We start from the raw sequence: 18,574 nt of genomic DNA, 5'->3' as shown, positions 1-18,574 counted from the left end.
TTTGCTTGGAGATAACTCTGCTGTAATGTTTGCAATGCTATTTACAGGACAGCTGACCATTTCAGAGCCAAAAGCTCTGCTTGGGTAGTTCTGGAAGGGCATCTGACCTGAAATACTCGAGGGATATTATACCTGCAGCAAGGAAAACCCAAGAACATCCCCCGCAGCTGCCATGGCCACCCCCAGTGTCCAACTGCCATGAGAACTACTTCAGAAAGCCTGGCTCAGTACAGCTGTCTGAAATTCAGAAGATAAGACTTACTTCTCTACAGCACTAAACGGTGTGGTGCATTTGAAATGGAATTCTGGGGAGGGTTTTTTTTTTTTCTAAATGCAAATTCTCATCAAAAGCTCCGTTCTCAAACACATTTCATGGTTGAGTCACGCTGAGAAGCGCTTCTTATCTTTTGAAGCTGCAGGCTGTCGGGCCGAATGAAAGGCGTGCGGTTTGCTTTCAGCTGGTGCGGCGCGCTGTGCGGGGAGGAGAGCGGAGCAGCACACAGGGCTGGCCCTGGCCTGGTTGGCACGATGGCAGTGCTGCAGGCAGCCCAGCTGCACCGGGACCCCTCGTGTGGCGAGGGCAAGGTGAATTAGCTGGGGACAAGAGCTTGGGTTCAAAGTAGAGGTGTTTGAGCTGCTAAAGCCAATAAAAATCCACGTCATCCCATCTTCACTGCTATTTTAACTTAACCAGCCATGTGTGGCCATCTTTAATTAAGACTTCACTTTCTGGAGCTGCATCACCATTTGGGCTGTGGTTTAATTAAGCTAAATGACTCAGTGTAAGGCAGAGATCGTGGTAAGGCACATTATAAGTCCACCTCTCAGAAAATGTAATAAAGGCAAGGCCTGGATTTTCAAGAGAAGAGGGACAATTTCAAGATTTTACAGACAAAAAGTGAGGACTTCCTCTTATTCTACTCCTCAGTCTTACATAATGTTGCAGGATATTTTTGTTCTCACGTTCACCTATATGATGAACACAACATGTTCAGTTTTCTCCTGTGCACTGCACAAGCAGAAGTGATGATTTAAGATGCAGGTAGCTTTCTGATGAGGAGGAGGAGCTGGAACTGAGGCGGATGCAGGGAAGCATCTGACACACCAAGAATCTTGGCCTGCATCATCTGCTTCAAAGCCTGCTCTTCCAGGGGTTTGACAGAGCAAGGATTAAACTCATCTGATACAAGTTCGATATAGACAAAAAGTGTATTCAGTGGTTGGCTATGGATCAGATCTCTTTAGTATTTATCTACTTCTTCCCCTCTGAGGAAGTAGTTATATATGCATATAGGGAATTTCACAAAAGCAGTGGGATCTAGGTGATTAAGAATGTATTTTAAGAAAAACCTAATTTTATTACCTACCGTTTCAATTGTTTGAAACAAAGTGTTGTTTAGTTTTGCAATAGATGGCTGTGTTATTAAGTTTAGACCTTATATTGCTTTGCTCCCTTTCCTTTATATCCCTGCTATATCCTTCGTGCTCAGAGCAGCCTGCTGGCTTACAGAATGACTTCTGCAGCATTGCTTCTTATCCCTGGTAAGAGTTGAGCTTCTTGCAAAGGCTCTTGGGTTAAGGAGCATTTTCCAATGGCTGTTCTCTCTGTTTTTGTTTTACTTAAATAGTTAATTAAGAAATCATTAATTTCCTTATGAGTGAAATACTGCATTCACAATTTGCATGATCTTCTAAGCATAATTCAATACAAACAACTCCGAGATCCATGTGGATATTCACAGCATAAACCCTGAATAATTGGTTAATGATGGCAGAGCGCTGGAAGGCAAGAAGCGGCAAACACCCTCATCTACCTGTACCTGTGGTTTGAACTTCCCAGCGGCTCCAATAGCTGAAGCACCTTGCTGAGCAAATAAAATTGCTAGTTTAAAACAAGTCATGTAAAGTGTGCTAGAATAAAAATCATAACAGAGCAAGTAACAAAACAGATACAAAGTTGGAAAACGAAAAAAACAGATAGTACTGGTGTAGGACCTGAGTACTTTTACTGAAAAAGTGCCGCAGAGAAGATTACTAGAAAAAAGTCAGATGCTACAAGAATCTTAACTAATAAATAAAAACACATCTTTGTTAGAAATAGCTTTTTCAGGCTCCTGGACAGCAGTAGACAATACTAAAATACGGGTTTCTTTGCAGTGTTTTGAAAACTCCAGCAGAAGTTAAGCTTGTAAATGAGGACTGAAGAGGAGAGATCTTACATTGTTGGGGTAATGATTTCCTCCTGGGGTGACATGCACCCGGCAGCCCCCAGCCCTGTCCCCACCTGAGCAGCACAAGGGACCTAGGCCAAGCCCAGGCTTGACTCATGCTGCCCCCAAGCCCAGAGGCTTCTGCTGGTTCAGGGCAGCATCAAGGAGGAGAACACGCAGGTCTGCTATGCCTGCTTCTAGGCTATAGCTCACAAAGCTAAGCCAGGACACTGGCTATTTCTGCATCACAGATTAAAGCCTCCCAAGCTCCAAGAATCACACTGCTTTTTTTCAGGGCATTAGAGCCCTCTGCAAGGGCCAACAGACCTTTTATCTCACACGCAGAGACAGCCAGCTAGCGTACTTGTTCTGTCCACCACAACTAACAAACTTAAGTGCATCAAATTTAAGCTCTCATTTAGCTAATTCTGTATTTCAATAACATACCTCCTCTTAAGCACACCTCATGGAGGCTAAGGTCACACACCTCTTGTTTTCTTCCATACAATCTCTCCGTATTGCATTATTCACCTAAACACTATTAGGCCGCATTTCTGCCAGCATGCCTGGTTTGCACCCATAGTAGACATGGTATCAAGTTTGTCAGTTCACAAAGCTTCTTCACCTTTCATGGGTATCAATTTCCCCTTCCCTCCAACTAAACATGTGGAAGTCCTCCTAACCCCCCAAAAAAGAAAGCCTTTAAGGAAAAAAGGTTAAAGAGCAAAGCATTCAATGCCTGTTTCCACCAAAAGCTGTACTCTGCCTCCTCCTACTTCAGAGATGCTAGCAGACATCTATCTATTCCCGTGGCTTGTACTTTATCACAGAATCACGTTTCTGTTACCAACCTTTACACTTCCCTGTTTTCAGTTTTGCATTCTGAAGCCTGTTTGTTGAAGCTTCCCTATGAATTCATTTATTTTTTAAAGATAACTGCCCAAAAGCAAAGATTCAGAATGAAGCCTCGTTCAGTGCTCCCTGTAAGCAGCTCCTGCAGCAGTGCAGACTCACGTGCTTCGAAAGCTTTGGGTTTCAGTGCCCAGGACTGGGTTTGCCCTGCACGAGGGCTCAGCCTTGGGGCAACCGCACGGCCGGAGCTCTCAGCTGCCCTAAGTACTGCAGCCTGCCCTCAGCTGCTCACCGCTGGCACATCACAACCTCAGCGCAGCTTTGGCCACGCCAGCACCAGGCCTGTGCAGTGCCTGCTCATTCCAGGGAGCTCTCCCACAGCCACAGCCAGCTGCTCGCCCCTTGGCAGGTGGCACACCAGCAGCAGGACGGCCACCCATCCAAGGGGACTGCCCCAGCTCTCACCCCAGAGGCAATGAGTGCTCCCCTTCAGGCCCCCTCTTGGGGCTCCTCCCCCGGCCCCATAAGCCACGTTTCTAGGTTGAAAACACAAACACGATCTATTTCAGCTACAAGGCAAGCATTTAGGAGGTTTTATATACAACAGATTGATAGGAGCTAGCTTATTAACACTGCATTCAGCAGAGGCAAGGTAGCTGAAAAGGACTGATTAGCAGCTTCCTGGATGGTCGGTCGCTGCCCTTCCCACAATTAAAGCCACCAAGTGTCCAGGAGCTGAAGGAATAGTTAACTTTTTAGACCAGATGTGCAGAGCCACAATAAAGCTTCAGATGACGTTCCTGGTCACCCAGTTGATTCAAAACATGTTCTACAGCATTATTTTCCTTCTGCTGCAACCACAGAGCACTTAAACCTCGCAGGAATTGCGATTACACACCCCGATTTAGTCCCAATTTCTCTAGTGACACCAAGTGATGGCCCCATTCCCCAACCACAGCAAAACACCAGCAAAGGGTTTGTTAGCAGCGCTGCGGCACCAGGACAGGCATCTAGCTCTGAATCCACACAAGAAGGTACCAGACTTATTTGAGTCCAGGCTGGAGAAATCTATCATACCTGAGCACCTCAGAAATCCAGCAAGAGCTAGGAATGCATTAGGATATGCAAATGCAGCACGGTTGGCTCAGACTTCTTTCCATTTGCAAACTTCTTTTCCTGCAGCTCGCCTAATAGAAACTGAAATAAATCCAGGTATCGGGGGGGCTAAGGAAGAGATTTATGTGGACACGAATGGCAATAGCTGGAGCTTTTCTCAGCCCGCAATTCTGACAGATTCACACAGTGCTGTGTGAAATCTTCTCTAACTAGATCTGGATGCAAACACTAAGGCTTAATTATTTTAAAACAATCTTTCAGACAAACTAGATGGAGGAAGGATAAATACAGACAAGCATTTAGACACACAGCACTTTAACCAGCTGTGTAAGTGAAATTCCCTCCACTTTTTAAAAATTTCAGTAGTATTTCAACTATGATGATTCAACACTGATGTAACAAGTGTTAATCCAATAACTTTTCCTTAGGTACACTTCTCCCTTTTTCTTAAACAATTGCCTCCTTTTTCCAGGAGGCAGTGCCCTGGGAGCTGTTGGGGTTGCAGAAGGAACTCTTCCTCCTGTGCTGTCAGGGAAGAGAAGCCTTACAGCAGCTCCAATAAAGCCACTTGGTAAAAATCCTCTTACTCATCTGGCTCAGCACCAGCCCCACTCCTGCGATTCAAGCAGCCTCCAAATAGCTTATCAGGGCCTCAGGATGTGCATATCCGACAGGAGCCTATTGTACACAACAGATGAGTTGTACTGTGGCTCATGCCTGGGAGCCCCGTGCCACACCGCACAGCCACGCCAACGCCTGCCAGCGGTCACAGCTCCCCAGTGATCGGCCCACAGAGAGCTGCGACATCAAGGTCCCTTCTCTGTGCTCCAGAGGAAAAAGGAGCTGGTGCTTGCAAACAGTATGTGTAGAAAGCAGTTATCCCTTTGATTTCTTAAAAGCAAACCTCAGCTACATGCATCTCAATGTTTATTGTTAATCATCACTAATTCATTTTGGATGCGCTGCATTGTAAGAGCAAAGCCATGCACTATTCATGAGCATTTGGAAGGTAGGATGAGGTCCTCACACGCTGCCCAAGAAGGATGAAAGTGTTGTGGCTCCCTTTTTAATGGGGAGGCTTGGTTTTGTACACCCCAGCAGCAGAGCAGCAAACTCTCCTGCTGGCAGCACCACACTGCCTGCACGTGCAGCCCCCAGAAAGCAGCGCCCTGGAGATCAAGACCCTGCTTGGAAGTGCTCACAGACCTGCAGCATGTTTCACCTTCCTTGAAGGTTACTTGGTGGAGGCTGAACAGGACAAGGTGGCTTTTAATACATGCTGCCTTGCCGACAGCAGCCACCTCATCACTGCACCTGAGGTTCCCCTTCTCTCCCCCCCAAAGACAGAGCAGGGCATTTCCTCAACTAACTTCATGAAGCAGGAGCACTCCGCTGTCCTTCAACACCCTCAGCAGGGCCTGACAGCCCTTCACAGAGCAGCTACAAGGCTCCTCGTGCTTGCAAGCTCTCCTGCCTGCAAGTGGAAGCAGTGACCAAGTCTTCTGCCTTCAGGAGGAAACATACACGACCCAAAGCTAGTTTCTGTTACCCTCTGACCAAATATTATCTGCTTCCATCAAAATATCACATCCGGAATGACTATATGCTTAATATCGCCAGGGATATTCTATAGCTGTGTTTTTAGAAAATTACAGTTTGAACTCAGGTCATTTTGATGCAGCCTGATCTCGGCTATGATATTGCCTTGCTGACAGCAATTAACTAAGGGCAGCAGTATAATTTACCCGTTTTTAAATTACTGCACGGAAACATTGCACAGAGGACCACATAAAGCGTGCAAAATTTAGCAGTGACCTGGGAGCTCGATCATTAAACACACAAGGGGGCATATTCTCTTTGCTCTGAGTACATTTCACATTAATGCTAATAGCACATTGAGAAGAAAATATACTCCATAAACTTTCATTACTCACTTTCTCCCTTGCTCTTTGACAAATGAGTTGCTGATGCAGACTCAGAGGTAGGTAATACATCCCCTGCTTTCTATGCCAAGCACTGGAGAAAAACAGAAAGGCTTTTCCTCACTAGTGCAGACACTCCCACAGCTCACGCTGTGTTTTTGATTACAGCCTGCTTTTAAGCCGTTCAGTCCCACTCCGTATCTGAGTGGGAGACCCGCGTATACACTAACAAACACTGCCAGAAAGGACAGACCTCTTTCTTCCCTCTTCTGCTGCTGTCCCCATGCTCCCACCCCCTGCTTTGCACCAGCTATGGTGCTTGTCTGATGCCTTGGAGAGCCAATTCACTCCAATAACTGAGCAGGACAAAAGCTAAGTTTCTTTTCTAGCCTAGCAGAAAAACCGGGTGTTTTTCTCAACTGCTTCTCACTCTCAAGAAGAGTAATTTTTTTCTACAGTCAGTTTGTGTAGTGGTGGCATTCCAAGCATTTAATTACTTCCTGGCCATTCACACTGCCAAAATGCTTCTTTGTAAGTCACAGCATTTGTTTCATGTCCTAACCCAACTGTAGAAGAGCTGCCACATGTCACCACACCAGGGGCCAAGTGCTGCTGATGAATAAGGCAGCTGTGAACAAGGAAAAATAGTGCTCAGAGAGAAAATCACAGGTGTTGTAACACCTGGTTTGGGTGCCATCACACTGCTCATACCAAAGGGAGAGCAAGTCCCTCAAGCCTGCCCCTCACTGGCTGTGAGGTTGTGATGCCTCCACAAGGAACACTGAGAAGCAAAAGGAATGTATGGGCTGAGACAGGCGCCTGAGCCGTAGACAGAGCAGCAGTTCCTGCTAGCAGGGGAAAAAGGACCAACTGCTGGAGGGTCACACAGGGTGCAGGGACCCTGCCATACATTGTACCCATGCCAGGTGGGGTGCTCGGTTTGCAAGGGGCAGCCCCTTGCTGTTCCCCTCACCTCTTCCCTGGGGAGGAATGGGAGCTGCAGGCAGAGGTGCTTGGCTCCATGCTGTTTCCACCAGTTCTGCCTGTTGTCCCCACGCCTGCTCTTGGCCCCTGCCTCCCTTTCTTTTCCTTCCTCAGCTGCCAACAGGGTTGTTCTGGGGGAAAGAGGTGGGAAGAACACACCTGGACCAACCAACCACCTGCATTTGTTTCAGAGAGGTTGGAAAACTGACTGGATGCAAAACGGCTACACGAACATGCACAAGTACACTAGAATCACGACCAGCAGAGGGCAAAACAAGCCTGAAGGTACCTTGTCAATATGGCCCTGTGCCCCAACTCTTCCATCATGCCCGGCGTTCCCTCCTCTGAACTCCAGCAGGCCACACTAGTTTCTGCTTATTAACCACAGCAGCCTCGCAGTAACAACACGCAGCTTTACCCACAGCAAGGAAACAAATAACAACTGACTTTTTGAGCCTGATTGCCCGCTTTCTATCTAACTTTCTGTGCCTTTTTTTGTTAGGGTTAGTAAGGCATTTACAAAGTGGTTACTTGAAGCCCTGTGAGTTCCCTTGAGAATTATCAAGGGATTGGATCACAAACTCGGTACTTAAAACATACAGGTCTAAACCAACTCCACAACTTTACACAGTTTTTCTTTTGAAGTAACACCGCCACTCCAGCAGGACGGGGTGCCAAGTTTTAGTTTAGTAGGAAACCAAACCTAAGCGAGACATTGAGTTCAGCTTCAGAGCACTCCTGCTCTCTACAAGCCTGATCCATGTGCACAGCTATGGCAGACAACCCAGATTTCCTCCTCAACTAAAACAATTAGCAAGTCTACTCACAGACAAATAACAGAGTAAGGAGAGAGCAGCACACAGTAAGGTTTCAGAAACACCCAGCTTTGAAGACATGCATGTGAAGAATTCCAGCTTAAAGACACCTGAAGAAATAAATCAGTTACTAGATGTATGGTCTTAACAGAAAATAACCAAGACCAACATACCTAAAACAGCACACATCTAAACGTCCCTCCAAGCCATTCAGGAGTGCCGCAGTAGATAGACCTTACACTTACCCCAGGAGCTTTTTCTCAACATCCAGCCTCCCTCCCAGTAGCGTTCAGCTCAGGTACTGGGAGAAACTCCTGCTGTGGGGCGAGTAAGAGGCCAGATTTCACACAGATTTTTTTTTTTTTCAAGTAGAGATGGTGCATAATAAAAGAAGAAAAATAATAAAGCTACTGCTATAACAACAAACATAACTAACATTTAACCACACACCACCAGAACACCCTCACAGCAGAGCACAGTGCCCTCTCTTAACCTGGAATAAGTATCTCAGGTTTAATGGAGCAGCTGCAGATAAACTACCAGCAGGTGGGCTGGGTTTCATGGTTTGCTCCTTGGCAGCCAAGCCCTCACCTGAGCCAGGCTCTGCTCACAGCAGCTGGAGCTGATCAGAGCCTGAGCTTGGGGCACGGAGCTGGGGCAGCCCCTCAGCAAGCACTGGCTCTCAGTGGGGGTGACCCTAATGCCCCATGTCTCACCCAGGGACTCTCTTCCTGAGTACAGAATACCTTTTCCATCCGGATTTAGCTTGCACACTGGCAGTGTGTTGCATGCATTTAGAACGTGAGAAGGAGAGAGAGAGATGGAGAGCGTGTCCAGGCAAGCAGGTTTCTTCATTTTGCCATGGGGTGAGCCCCCAGGCCCTAGCAGCAGCTGGGAGACTTGTGCTGTGCCCCAGCCCAGACACCCTCACTGGGCACCTTCTCACCGGGAGATGTGCCAGAGCAGAGGGCAGAACAGGCTCCAGCCAGCAGCCTGCACAGAAAGGAAAGCTTTACAGAGATGACAGCTGCTGTTTGCTACCACGCACAAAGGTTCCTCTTAAAATTCACCTGCTTTGTGGGAGCCGGGAGCAAGTGCTGCTTCTGACAGGCCATGAGTCCCGTGGCTTCACGAGCAGTTTCCATACTGAGCTGGTCCTCACAAGCCAGTGGTAAAACAGCAGGAGCTGGTGCTGTCTGGTGTTGAAGGCTTATTTTTCCAAAGCAGCAGTCAAACTTGTTGCTTTTAATGAAATAATTTGACTTTTAAAGGTAGCGAAATCCCTAATGTCTCTGAAAGGACTTCAGAAAAGCAGGTTATTCCTTTCAGGTGTTGCTATTAACAGGATTTTTTTTTTTTTTTTTTAATCTTGTTTGAGTTTCTCCAGCAGCTATTTTAAGGAGACATTCCATAGTCATCTGGCACTTGATCGATTTGAATCAGTGTTAAACCTATCACTTTCACCAACAATACAGTTGCTCCAAATGGGAAAGTGAGCATCTCTTTTATTTACTCTCTGAGACAGCTGTTGTAAGGTGATATTCTGTCTTCTGATACAGTACGTGTGCCAGGAATTAACTGGAAACTACTTTTAAATATTCAGTATTCTGTGTGATACTATCAATGATCAAAGATGCAGAGAAATTCTACTTACTAATTAATAAGCCAGGCTTTAAACCATAGATAAGGAGCAACCAGAAATACGAAACTGTTATTCATGAAACATAAATCACCATTTTCCATTTCTTTTCCCACCCAGCTAATAACAAGCAGTAATAAACCATGGACAAAAAAAACAAAACAAAACAAAACTTATTGGGAAAAACAAAAACAAAAACAAAAACAACAAAACCAACACCCAAGTGGCCTATTTAGTCAATTGATAGTAACAGCATAAAAAACATCACATAAACTTCAGTTTTCTGACTAATTGCTGCGATGTGGAAGGCATGAAACTAAGAAAAAAAAAGGGAAAGAGATTAATAATATTTTTAATGGTAAAATCCGCAAGGGAAATTGAAAATTGTATTCTAACTTATATTGATGTTCATGAATACGAACAGCAATTTTTTGCAAGCTGTATGAATTTTCATCACGGATCATTCACATACAAATATTTACTTTCTCACTGGACATTTTTATTCAAATGAATGCTAAAATGTGTACTGAAGCAGAAGGTTATAAGTTAATTGCTACTGTCATTTCTACTCAATTACAGCCTACACTAAAGCTGTCATGCATTAGAGGCAAGAGAGAGAGAAACACCACCACTGATGGTGAATTTCCTGGCTGCTATCACTGTGTCAAAACATTATCATTCTGTAATCACTGCCTTTCATGCAAAATAGCTCAAATGCAGCAAAATCCTGATGCAAAGTGTTTTTTTTTAAACATCAGCTTAGTGACAGCAAGGAGCAGGATGAAGCACTTCGGCATTGCGGAAGTTTCCAGCAAGCTGCTATACCTGGAGGAACTTCCAGCCCAAGCGGGGGTGTGCCTTTCATTGCGCAGGGTGAGATGCTCCTCTGAGGCTTTCGAGGGGCAGCAAGAATGTCCTGGGAAAGGCAAAGAGGAGGGCTGATCCTGTGCCACGGGAACTGGGCACTTCTCCATGATGGGTATTCACTGCCATGAAGTGAATTCTTGGTATCCCAAACTCCATGAATATTAAAACTGTTTATTCCATTGCAAACCACAACTAAAGAGTCTGGAAGAGACCTGGACTAGAACACCTCTCAGGGCAAGATGTATTCTAGGGAGGGAGGACACCTGCTCAAAGCTACGTTCATACAGAAGGAACTTCACCCTGAAGACAGATAAGGGCTCCAGCCTCTTGCAAAAGGAATTTCCTCCTCAGACTCTACAAATTTAGCTTGTGGTTTCCTTACACCAGCCTAGACTCAAGTCTTACTATTCTGTGAACTACCTTAAGTTCTAAAACAAGCTCAAATGAAATATTACATATACTTAACTTTGGTAGTTTCTTTTTGGCTAGGACTAGTAAAAGGCGCCAAATTTCTGAATAATTTTGATGGTTCTGATTCATAGATATTTTAACAGAAAAAAATGGACACCAATTCCACAGCTGAATCTGTTGCTGCATTCCCAAAGCAATGCATTATTTTCCTATTTATGGCTGTTCAGCCCTGAAACAAAGTAATTTGAGAGAGAAAGAGTGCAGGGGGAGAAGACATCAATGTGTTAATGGATCAGAACAGCAGATGATTACTCATCGATGCATTATTGTATTAATAGATCCACAGCTACCCAAAGCTACAGTCATTAAACAGCATCTCAATGCACCAGCCCAATTCTGCATGGGTCACACAGTTTCACACATGGACATTTTTGTAGGGCATTTTTAAATCCCACAGATGGAAACTTTAGTAGCATTTGTTATTTCTAATCGCATGAGGCGAATACACACAGGTACCATACCCCTGCTCACGTGCAACCCTCGCTCCACGCAGCAGGCTCTGCTCCCATCTGCAGACCTTTGTATGACTCCTTTGGATTTCCTTTCTGCAGAAACCACTACTGCTCACAGCAAAATTTCACTGAGACGCAGGCACTCTTCTAAGAAGCAGGGTTTATTATAGATCTGTTTGTATGGCTCAGCAGCTCTTTCCTCTCAAGTAACTCAGACATGATCCTTTCCCTGGAAACGAAGCATGAAAGTGCCAGAAACTATTCACAGCTTGATGACTGCATTTCCTTGGGTGCGTGAGCCAAATTACCAGGAGTGTTGTGAATACATTGAAACCTCATTTACAAATTAGGCTGTTGTAAAACAGATCCAAAAAGACACATCTGTGTATTCTCTGCATTATAAATACTTGTGTTGCCTAAAACTACTTGTTCCTTTGAGTACTGGGCAATATTCATTAATAATGAGCTTTTCTTAGATGCTTCTATGTAACAAAAAAGCACAGCTATTTACAAATTATTTCTTCTGCTTCTGAAATATCCAAGGAATATCTCTGTGTCAAACCATGAAACCCTTACCAGACTCCTGGATATGGAAACCAGAGCAGGAGGGGAGAGCACAGAGCACTGTACTGGTCCCAGCCAGGGGATCAGAGCATGTCCAGTACCAACCATTGCCCCTCCACATTTCAGGGGAAGCCTCCTCACTTGCAGGCAATGATAACAGAGATAATTGTTACATTCCCCCACTGGTCTTAAAAGCAACACGGAGTTTTCAAAGTACTTGCTGTAATACCAAACAAAAGCAAAACTCACAAATCTAAACCGTAAACCCAACCGAATGATTGAGGACTTGCATTAAATCTAGTTAACGAGCAAACTTCCCCAAAGTGTTAATTTACAGTGCTTATAGCTGTGACTACCAAATCCTCTGACTACTCTGCACACAGAGATTAGAGTCTGCAAAGCCAGTGTGAGTTAGTGTTTAGTTACTAACTCATTAAAATACATAGAATTGACATGGGTGAATTTCCTTGTCTGCTTTCAGAGTCCCAGCTTTCATGTTTATGCCACACAACTTTAATGCATGACTCAACAGATATCCAGGGAGACGAGTTTTTAAACACTTTGTTCTTTGCTTAGGATCAGATTTTGTCACCAACGCTCCATTTATTACGGACGGCAGGATGAGGAGCTGGAATCAATTTCATTGTAAGATCCACTGTTTTGTTTGAATTAATTCTCAGATTAATGAGGAATTTATTTTACTTGTTTAGAAGGGACAATGGGCACCAGAACTTTCAGGAGAAAGTTGTAATTACAGACAACAGATGTTATATTCACACTATTGAAGAAAATTTAAGCCTAGTGTATCTGGGTGAAAACCCTTTGAAGGCTTTTACTGAGAAAGTACTCAAACATATGCTTAATTGAGATAGCCCCTCGGGTTTTACAGGTCCGTGCTGTGACTACACATATCCCCACATTAGCACGAATCTTCAGAGACGACAAGTGAAATGAATTATCTTCTCTGTACTTTTTTTTAAAGGCAAAAGTCACAAATAGCATTTTCTGTTTGTTTATGCTGCTTGAAGAGTTTCATTTAAACCTTGGTAAGGACAGCAAGCCAGTCAGCCTGCTGCCGGTGCCATGGCCTCCCCTGTGGGTGACCTCGTCCCCTGGGGGGCTGCCTTCCTCTCCTCCGTCCTCAACTCAGAGACACAGACATGGCTGAGGGGTGTTCACCAGCAGTGGTGAATTGCTCATTTAGAAATTATTACAATAAGATCAATATCTCATTACAATTTCAAGAAAAACTCGTCTGGCTAAAAACTCACCCAGGTTCTGCAAACTGCTTTCTTGCTGTGGGAACTTTTCAACTGGGAATTTCAACTATTTGTTTGGAAAAACAAAACAAAACAAAACTGAATTTTCTTTACAGTGTCATGAGTTTCACATCATTTTATGTTTATGTATTTGAGTTTCTGATGGCCACTAACATCCTGTGAAAGCCTTTGTATTACCTTAACATGAGAAAAGCCATTGCTATCCAGAAACAACTGAAACCCAGCTTACCTTCTTCTAGAGCACAGCTTCCTTCGCCGTATTTTCCCAGCTTTCTTCCAGGCTGGGTCACCTCGTGCTCCAGTGCCTCTCTGACCTGTCTGTTCCCAAACAGATTTTGGGGAGCCAGGTTTTGCTCTCCCACCCTTCCTGTTTCAGCCTGCCATGGGCCTGATTTTTTCCCTTGACTAAAATAAATCATTTTTGAATGCAGTAGGACACAGAGAAACTAAAATGTCTGTCAGTGTCCTGCCTGACCATGCCTGCGTGGGGCAGCGCCACTGTGAGGAGAGACCGAGGCTGCCCCTGCCTCCCTCAGACAGTTCTGGAAAGTTCCAAAGGGATGTAGAAGGTTCCAGATGGAACCTGAGGGTCCCAGCAGGTTCTGTAACATTCCAGAGGGTTCCAGGGAGTTCCACCCGGTTCTGGAACATTCTACATGGTTCCAGAGGGTTCCAAAATGTTCCAGAGGGTCCTTGGGGGGGGAGAGGGGGGGAGCTGAGCCCAGCGGCCAGGCTGGGGGTTCCTGAGGGAAGGCGTATGTCAGAGAGGGCAAAAGCCTGCCAGGGGGTGAGGGCTGAGGAAAACAGCGTGAGGTACACCCATGGGAGGGTGGTTGCGTGGGTGTCTGGCAGCTGGCCAACGCAAACCCACTGCAATCACAGAATTTTAAACAATTAATTAGTTGGCTCATCTTTCTTACACAAATATTGCCAAGATTGTAAACCAGGGAGAGCAGGAAATGCCCGTCAGGCTGCAGAACACTGGAAAGGTCAAGGCAGCCTCTGCTGCCTCCTCCCATAGGCACTAGGAGAGACGTGACGGGTAGGCAGGACGGCAGAGCCTGCAGCAGAGCGGAGAGTGACACTTCAAACCATTTTTGTGAAAAGCAGTGTTTCAGTAAATAAAAACATTCCTGTCTGGAAGCACACTGTGTGGTCTTCCAACTTGAGTCCTCTCTGCTCTGCTTCCTTGCACCAGTTGGCAACAGCAAGATGAATGTCTGCATGGCCAGTAGCTGTAGGTCTTTGCTCATGACAAGAACAGGTTTGCTGTTAAATGCCTTATTCTCACCAGTTTCATGTTGGCTCATAGAAAAAAGAGATCCAGCTACGTGTGTGGGAAAACCGAACTGCTCAAATAGAACTTAACATGTGCTGCAGAGGACACCACAGGCCATGTTCTCCCCAAACATCTGACCCAGAAATTTCATTAAAAAAAAAAAAAAAAGCTACTGGAACTTATCTTCAATTTCAATGACAAACATTTAATCACCCTAAATTGCTAATCAGTTGGACCCAACATTAAATAAAAACGTACCTTTAAGAGCGCCCCCAGAAGGTCTAATGTGGAAGTGAAATCATCAGGGGAAATGGAAGGTTCTTGTCCCAGCCCACATGTGTAACCAGATGTTAAAAGCTGGGAACTAAATTGAGTGTTGAGTGCCCATTTCATCTTAAAGTCAGTTTTAAACTCAGCAATATCTTATCTGAGTGTCTAAAATGTTTATCTATCATATATGAAATCTGACCTGTTACTTTAGCAATATCTGCACAGGACCTGCACTGGCTTATCTACCACATCAGTTAAATCTTTGCAAATGATGTGTGAGCTCAACAGTCATGTGCAATTCTTGGTAATAATTTGTTCAAAATGGTGTTTAAAGAAAAAAAAAATCTAGACTTTTGTGGAACCAATTAATTATGTTATGCACAACTTCTTCCTTAAGACACAATTAAAGTTGGTAATTGATTTTCATATTTGCATTTAACTTACATTTGAGGGAATATTTTAATTTAAATAAGCTCTTCAGCATTGAAATATATTAGCGCAATGTTAATGATTTAGCAGGGAGACCTTCAGCTGCAGGATTGTAGTTCTTTATCAGTAATATCTGTCAATCAATTATATTTTAGAAGAAGGCCATATTACGTGTTTGTGACCTGCATCTTTCAATTTATCTGACCCTCTTCCTTATCAGACTTTGCTTGTAATTGCTTTTAGCTGGGATTTTTAAGGATATCTACCTGCATCAGCATGCCACAGAAAACAGAAAATGAAAGAAAAAAATAAAAAATCTCAAGTCAAAACAAGCTCCTATGCATTTGATCATGGGTAGGAGTAAAATACATTGTTTTCTCTGTAGAAATCTGAGAAGATTAAGGAGGCAATATCTTGCTGTGCAATTACAAAACAAAAACAAAACCACAGGACTGCATGGGTAAGAGATCAATTGGTAAATTTACTTATTGTATTTTCTAACTTTCTGAGAGCCTGTTTTTACAATTTCTGCACTGTGCCACACAGCACATGCTCACACAAACATTATGGGCTGTCATTAGCAACATTCAGAAACCAAACACCCTTCTGAGGGCATGATGCTCTCCTGCCTCCTGTCTTGCAGCTACGGAGCCTGTCACTGCTGGATAGTGTGGGCTTCCCTGTGCCCACCCCCAGCAGGTCCCCTGCTTCCCCTTCCTTTCCCTCTCACAGTGGTTTGTCCCCGCAGACCCTGCACAGCAATGCCTTCTGGCTCCCCCAGTAGACTTTCCTCTAGCAGCTCATCCCACTCGGGGGCACCTTTTTCCAGATTTGTACCGATACTTCCTCCAGTATAGCTCCTGAATTTAACTGCTGGTAAGATCTTATCCATTTAAAACCGCACTCTACCTCCACTCTCCCCTCACCCTCATGGCTCTGGGAGCCCCTCAAGCCAGGAAACCTTTTTCTCTTGTCCATCATGCAGGCTTCCCTTCTGCCCAGTCCTGGCCGTGCATCTATGCATTTTGCTGCATCTCCAGCTGCTCCCTGGACTGCTGGAGCCAACCCTCATCTCTGTCACAAGACTTCAGTCCAGTGCAGCTTCCACAGCAAGAAGCATCTTGGGGTGCCCTCAGTGTGTCTGAAAATAGAGGTATGAGGCACTTCGGGTCACAAACCCCCAGGATAATCCACATTCAAAGGTGATTATGCCTTTGCCTAAAAATATGGCCCTTCAATTTTGAAAGGTTTAAGTGGCATGAAGTTTTTCAAACGGGGTTTGCTACCTAGCTTCATTTCTAGCATACTAACCCAAAGGATATCAATTCTCAGCGAGTAGAATGACTGACAGGGTTTACAAAGAATGGTGGCTCTGAAGTACTGCACTGTCTCATGGTTCGAAGAAGCAATTACAATTGATATAGCTGGGAGAACAAATAATCCCAAAGCGGAAAGCACGCTTTTAGTTTTCAATGTAAACAAACAAACAAAAACATAAAAATTATGTGATAACATACAGATCTAAATCATACAAGCTGCTTCTGCTTCTATATAATTTTGTCACATTGCTTAATAGGAAACATTCAAAGTGAAGAGCTGTCACAAACTTCCACTGAATCTGCATCTCATCCTCTGTCATTAATTAGCACAACTGCAAAGCTGCATCTATTACAAGCTTCTAAAAAACTAAAATATGCCATTTACTATGTTCTTCTTTTGACCAGCAAGTTTGCTCTGCAAATACAGCAACTTGGTTCCTGTAGAGAACAGACTAAGCAGAGAGGTTGCTACTTCTGTGCCATGACCTTCTCTATTTAGAAAGCTTTGCTTTGCAGCAGCAATTTGTCATCACAGCATTAATTCCAGCCACTGTCCCAAAGTATCCCATTTGCAGCTGAAACATCACAGTTGCACTTTTGAATTAACCTTCCCTGATTAACTCAATGTCACTTCGTTTTCTCCTTCAGCATCAGTTAGCCTCTTTCCTTCGTACTCCTTAGAATCTCATGGTACTTCCAGTTCCTGCCAGGTTTCATTTCCCTTCACACATCCTCAAAAGCCCTTCCATTTATTTATGTATTTGCATTTCCAGACAATTTTCCCCTAACTGAGCCTCTTCTCTTCTGGTTTCCTTGTTCCTGTAGGTCTCCACTGAGGTTTTATTCCTGCCTATGCCTTTCATGCTGCAGACAGCTGCCCAAGCTCTTCTCTACAACTGCAGACTGCAGCTGGTGATGCATCCCACCCTTTTCAGTTTGGTGTCATCTGTTACAACAACAAGTTTTGCCAGAAACATCTTTGCAGGTATTAACTTCTAGCATTTTCTGGTATGGGATGTCTGGTTAGACAGATAAAAAAATTGCATGGTGGCTAATTGACTAGCTCAGAGTAAAGGAAAGATTTGCTAAAGATATCCCAAAGTAGTTTTGGTTCATTTCTTTGCTTTCACTTCAAATAAAAGCATGCTGTTATAGAAAAGTATCACAGAGTTCACAGTAAATGTCAGAAAATCCTATAATGAAGTCTGCTGTATTTGCTTATGCAATTAATACTGCATATGGTAGCACTTGGTTTGTTAGTTCTTTCTTTAAACAGTGTTCAGTAATCTGCACTTCAAGGAGTAACACACCACGCCAAGCTTTTAAAGTGCTTTACGAACATATTTCATTGATCTTCAGCAACTTCTAGGGGGGCACATTATCATCCTTACTCTACCAATAGATAAAACATTGCACAGAAAATTAATGTACATTTTTTTTCAAGGCATTTTGTGCTTAACCCTTAATAAGGCCTAGAAACATGGGTGTAACATCAAGATCTCTGAAGGAAACTGAAAAGGTCCAAACGCTGGCAATAGAAACAGTTAAGTCATGGGATGATTTCTACATGAGGAGAGATCGGATGGTCTAGAGCTAGTTAAAAGAGAATGAACATATGGGCGAGGAGATATAAGCAACCAGGACACAACTTGCCAGTGCCTCTTCCCTCGTCATCATAATTTAACGAAAATCTGCAAGTGGAGATGCACTGAAATTCAGAGGCAGGCCATTTAAAAAGAAACAATGCTGCATAGAGCTCATGCAGCCCCACTTACCCCTGTGGGGCAGGAAGGGGCTCCAAACACACCTGTGCTCCAAATAACCGCAGCACCCCTTTCTCCTCCATCACCCTGCAAAAGCATGCAAAGGGAAGACATACCATTGCACCATGCCTGCTGGAATACATTGCTGGAAGCAAACCTGCTTTAGGTTGTTAACCAACAATAAATAAACTGTGCAGGGTTCGGAGAGCACCTCCCAGACAGCTTTTTTTCCTGCTCGTGCCTCTGTAGCATTCACTGTAAGGCACTAGGTAACTGAGGAGAAACATGCGATGACTATGACTGGCTGCATCGGTGCTTTCGGAAGAACTGCAGGAACAGAGC

The 18,574-nt window shown here is 44.3% G+C and overlaps 1 protein-coding gene across 6 annotated transcripts in view; it reads right to left on the bottom strand.

The window, feature by feature from the left end:
• Nucleotides 1-18,574, bottom strand: part of KCNIP1 (potassium voltage-gated channel interacting protein 1) — a 376,470-nt gene that overhangs the window by 83,104 nt on the left and 274,792 nt on the right. Inside the window, exon 1 of one of the 6 annotated variants that reach the window (XM_035338445.1) lies at nt 8,145-8,191. The exons of 4 other annotated variants lie outside the window; for them this stretch is intronic. In XM_035338445.1, coding sequence (XP_035194336.1) covers nt 8,145-8,166 — 22 coding nt within the window. In that variant the 5' untranslated portion in view covers nt 8,167-8,191. Of the gene's footprint in view, nt 1-6,112; nt 6,137-8,144; nt 8,192-18,574 lie in introns of those variants that run through there. One more of the 6 variants, XM_035338447.1, reaches the window with a different exon arrangement.

This window comes from Oxyura jamaicensis, chromosome 13 (assembly GCF_011077185.1).
Source record: "Oxyura jamaicensis isolate SHBP4307 breed ruddy duck chromosome 13, BPBGC_Ojam_1.0, whole genome shotgun sequence".
Taxonomy (NCBI): domain Eukaryota; kingdom Metazoa; phylum Chordata; class Aves; order Anseriformes; family Anatidae; genus Oxyura; species Oxyura jamaicensis.
Note: the sequence above shows the minus strand (reverse complement) of the source record. Positions and strands in the feature narration are given on the sequence as shown.